The sequence below is a fragment of the Sinocyclocheilus anshuiensis genome, unplaced genomic scaffold, assembly GCF_001515605.1.
Source record: "Sinocyclocheilus anshuiensis isolate Anshui unplaced genomic scaffold, SAMN03320099.WGS_v1.1 scaffold220, whole genome shotgun sequence".
Taxonomy (NCBI): domain Eukaryota; kingdom Metazoa; phylum Chordata; class Actinopteri; order Cypriniformes; family Cyprinidae; genus Sinocyclocheilus; species Sinocyclocheilus anshuiensis.
In genome coordinates this window covers 1,370,629-1,375,592 of record NW_015554086.1, presented here as the reverse complement: position 1 = coordinate 1,375,592, position 4,964 = coordinate 1,370,629, and the positions used below count along the sequence as shown (strand labels likewise).

At 34.8% G+C, this 4,964-nt stretch overlaps 1 protein-coding gene across 2 annotated transcripts in view; it reads left to right on the top strand.

Annotated features, from left to right (window-relative positions):
* Window positions 1-4,964, top strand: part of LOC107669223 (MKL/myocardin-like protein 2) — a 37,583-nt gene that overhangs the window by 5,103 nt on the left and 27,516 nt on the right. For both annotated transcript variants that reach the window (XM_016461383.1, XM_016461382.1), the window contains exon 2: window positions 2,562-2,775. In XM_016461383.1, the coding sequence (XP_016316869.1) occupies window positions 2,640-2,775 (136 nt within the window). In that variant the 5' untranslated portion in view covers window positions 2,562-2,639. The remainder of the gene's footprint in view (window positions 1-2,561; window positions 2,776-4,964) is intronic.

Below are 4,964 nucleotides of genomic sequence, written 5' to 3'. Positions count from 1 at the left end.
TTTAGGCTTCAATTTTAAAATACATTCTTAAACTTTTCAGTGTACTTAAGTTTACATTTGACCTGTCCTATTGTGAGTGATCACTAAACAGTGTACTGCTGAGAGAGAGCGAGAGCTCCAGCAGCTTGAGTTTATTTGTGTGGGAGGCTGCTGTATCCTAGCAATGGTGACTATCAAGGACTAATAGCAGAATTCATAATACACATACAGTGTTTTGGATGTTGGCACACTGCTCTTCAAAACATAAACAAATTGTGTATTGTGTTGACTATCAACCAAAAGATCTTACAGTGTAGAGAATGTCAGAAATTCAAAAATAAAGAGGACGAGTAGATGACATTTGCTGGCGTGTTATGTAAGAATACAATGAGGCTTGGCCTGCTAGTATTGTAGCTGCATGCTTTTGTGCACGAGTGTTTGTTTGCAGTATTTCATGTTCAAATCCCTGATTGGTTATTGGTTTGAGTCATTACTTATTATAGATACTTAGGGTTAGGGTTCATTTTTTATTGTCATTTATATAGATCACATCCTGCTTTGTTGTATGGATGGATTTGCAAATGCAAAAATGTATTTTGTTAGAAAACAAGAACAAAAAAGCAAATTACAAGCAATAAGACAAAGATAGAGATGAGTGCTTGAAGTTCAGGTACAAACAGTGCAAAACGCTTCAGAAATTAAAAAAGGGAATAGTTTTCACTGTGTTCATAAATACACGGGTCTTTATTAAAACTACTGTTATTCAGTGTACAAGTTACAAGTTCAGTTAACAACAGTGAGTGATTTTCTCTTTTTTAAGACAAAACTGAGCGTTTACATGAATACTCGCCAAAACAGGCATTTTGTCATAATTTTAGTGCTCGCAAACGATTAATTGCAATTAATCGTATCCAAAATAAAAGTTTTTGTTTACATATGTGTGTACTGTGTATGTTTATTATGTATATATAAATACACACACATGCATGTATATAGTTGAGAAAAATATTTTTTATATATTAAATATATTTATACATAATACATTACATATTTTCAAAATATATACTGTATGTGTGTATTTATATAAACATAATAAATATACACAGTACTACACACATATATTAGCTTACGTAAACGAAAACTTTTATTTTTGATGCGATTAATCGTGATTCGTTTGACAGCTATCGTTTGACAGCTATATATAACTTTGTGTGTATTTGGCTGATTAAACATGATAAACTGCACAAAAACACTGATTATGTTCTTTTTATTGATTTTTGAGCTTAATAACCCTTTTAATATCAAGCACGCCACACTTTACTTCCTCATTCATGTTTCTTTATCACTGCGTTGTTTTACTCTAAATTTTGGTAGTACTAGTATGATGCTTTTTGCGGTTATTATGTGTGAAATGGCAAATTATGCATGTACGCAAAAAAAGCAACATTTTGTTGATTTTGCATCATATTTAGTGATCAAAGAATCGCAAAAACCTGGAGGGAGTAGATGCTGCTAACGTTCTCTTTACTCAGAGGTCATATCAGGCCATGCGGTTTTCTTCCAATACTATACGTCTCCATGCTTTGGGAACTTTATTAGGTTGGGGACCGCATGTCCCACAATGTTTTACTCAATACATTTTTGTGTAAGTGGCGTGAGTCATTGATAACCCAGTACAAACAGCTGGAATTCGTATTTAAAAACCTGCCGGTTTTTTTTGAAAGGCTGTATTCGATGTTCCAGGCAGCTAAAAGAGTCAAATTTTTGCCTTTTTTTTTTTTTTTTTTCGGGGGGCAGGGTGGTGTGTGGGATGGCTCAGAGGTGGTTGAATGTGGAAAACCACAGGAAGAGGGGGAAAATTTTTTTGATGCAGGATGTGATGTTTGATTTGTTTTAATGTTTTAAGTTAGGAAACCAAATCCATCACTGGCAAAATCGAGTTTGTTAGTTAAACAGAATCCATCACCGTCCCCTTGTGCAGATTTGGTTTGAGATCAGTTGCTGAATTGATCCGCCACTGAAATTTGTATTGTAAAATTAACAACAGAAAAATTAGCTTCTCAGTTCCCATGTGACAAGAGGTTTTGAACGGCAAGTGTTTCATGGGAATGGATGATTGTGGTTTGTGCTGATGTGGTCATAGTGTATTCTAGCATTTTACAGCACCATGGTGAGCGCTGTGTTTATATCTTTATTGGTTTCACATCTAAACCACTGGGATGATGTAAAGTTGAGTAATGATAGGCTAGCAAACACAATGTCTATTCATTCACCGTCTGTCTGTGGAAAGGCTCGGTTTTATTATTTGTTAGCGCTTTGATAGATGTGCTACAGCAGCAACTGTATATGCCATAGATTCAACACATCCTCTGTGTTTTTGGTCGTTTTTCATGGCTAAAGTGATATTACAGGCCATATACCACATCCTTGAACTATTACATCATTCCCAAACTCCCCATTTCACTTATGATTTCAAGTATTACTAAAACACAGTCTGCCTAACTTGGACCAAATTCCTTTGCTTATCTTTTGCTGTTTACTTTTTTCTTCACTTGAATCTATACCGACATTGTCTTTTGCAGTAACTGAAGTGAGGAGCTTCCTGTGACCATATCGTCTGCTGATCCCCAGCGAAACCCTTGACTCCTCACTGAGGAGACATGGAGGACCAGGGGCATGCTGGGATTGGGGGTTTGTTGGCACCCAGCCCACAGAGTGAGGCTGTAACCCATGAGATGGGTGAACTGTCCCTGCACCCCAGCCAGAGGCTGCCCCCCCTCAACGAACGCAAAAATGGTATGTCACTTGCTATGATGCTGAATAAAAATTGTTGGATTGAGTCATTTACATGAATTAGCGATGCACAATATATCATTATCATCAGTTCTTGATTAAAATTGAATACCCTAGTGAAAAATAAATATACTAAAATGTATTTGAAATACATTTATTTCATTCTAAGTATACTACAAATACATTGACATATTTACAGTGGTGTGAAAAATTGTTGGCCCCCTTCCTGATTTCTTATTTTTACTTGTGTTATCTTTGACTAATATTTAAATTTGTTTGATGATCTGAAACATTAAAGTGTGACAAACATGCAAAAAAATAAGAAATCAGGAAGGGGGCCAACACTTTTTCACACCACTGTATGTACGTAGTAAAATACCCTGTAATTGTACTTTTAGTATATAACCTGGTATACTTAAAGTCTGCTTCATTGCTATCATTCACTGCATAAAGTCTGCTAAATTCACTTTATTGTTTTATTTGTAATACACTTGTTCAGAAGTTTGGGGTCGATAGGATTTTTTTATGTTTTTAAAAGTTGTCTGATGCTCATCAAGTCTTTGATCATACAGTAAAACCAACCATATACTGTGAAGTATTATTATTAGTGCTGTCAAATGATTAATCGTGATTAATCACATACAAAATATTTTTGTTTGCATAATATGTGTTCTGTATATATTTATTATGTATATATAAATACTCATACATACAGTATATATTTTGAAAATATTTACATGTCTATATTTATATTCATATAATTTATATTATAAATAAATATTTTTAATATATAAACATATATACACATATATTATGCAAACAAAAACTTTTATTTTGAATGCGATTAATCACGATTAATCGTTTGACAGTACTAATTATTATAATTTAAAGTAACTGTTTTCTATTTTAGTATATTTAAAAAAAATTAAATGTCACATAATCTTTCAGAGATCATTCTAATAAATGAATTACTGCTCAAAAATGTTTTGTTCTTAATATTTTTTTTAGATCAAGTTTGAAAAGAGCAGCATTTATTTAAAATATAAATCTTTTGTAAAATAATAAATGTCTTAACTGTCACTTTTGATGAATTTAATACAACCTTGCTGAATAAAATAATTTCTTTCCAAAAAAAATAACTTTTTCTGGCCCCAAACTTTTAAGCAGTAGTGTATACAAAATAGTCAAGCATTTTTTGACAATAATGTAAATATAAAAATCAGTCGGTGAAGATGTTAGTAGTTAACCTGCAGTTGAGACAAGCCTAGTTTATACTTGACACATCTGATGTGAGAAACGGCTGGATTCTGAGACTTTGTCTAAAAAGTACAGAGTGGTACAAAGTTGTTTGTCCTTCAACAAAATCACAGACGATATCTGATTTAGATGTCCCTCTTGGCTAAATGTTCACCATCAGTCAGATTTTTTTGCCCATTTTTGGTGAATTTATTGTGAGATTTCAAATTGGCCCTTGTTCTGGAATGGTATTCGTTTGCCCGGTTTTAATCACAGCCTAGCTATTTAATTTTGGCTCTCACTTTTCGCTGCCTAGTTCAATTCACGCCACATCCTGATTAGTTTAGCCTCTATTTCCAGTTGATTAAATAATGTTTTATTTCTGTACGCACCGAAAATGAGAAGCTCTTTTTCCATTCTGTCTTGACGCACAGAAGCAGCCTCCACAATCCTGACATTTCTTTGCCTCTTAGTTTGGGCGCAGTCTTTTGATTGACATGTGAAAGGTCACAGGACAGCTCTGTCTACATGCGGTGGCTCACAGCTCTGTGAGGGCTGCTCCTCTAGGTCTCTAGCTATGCTGAGGTCACACCGTCACAGCGAGTGGAAATGTAAACGACTTTGGCAGAGCATGGCCCGTGTCAGTTACCCATCCACTGGCTGTCTGTCAAACAAGATGTTTACCGTGTTGATGAAGAGGAGGGTTATTTCAACTAAGAGCTATGTTATGTTTTTTGCTGCTCAGATCTCAAAAATAAAGCATCCATGATGCACTCGTCCATACAGAGAACGATCATCGTTCTTCTAAACTACAAAAAGGAGCACTTTTTAATGATCTAGAATAGGGCTGCACGATAAATCGCATGCGATATTTAATGCGCATCTTATCAGTAAAGCCGGTTCTGTAATCAGCGGTAAATCTCCATCACGTGCGTGCTTTCACATTGAGCAGCATT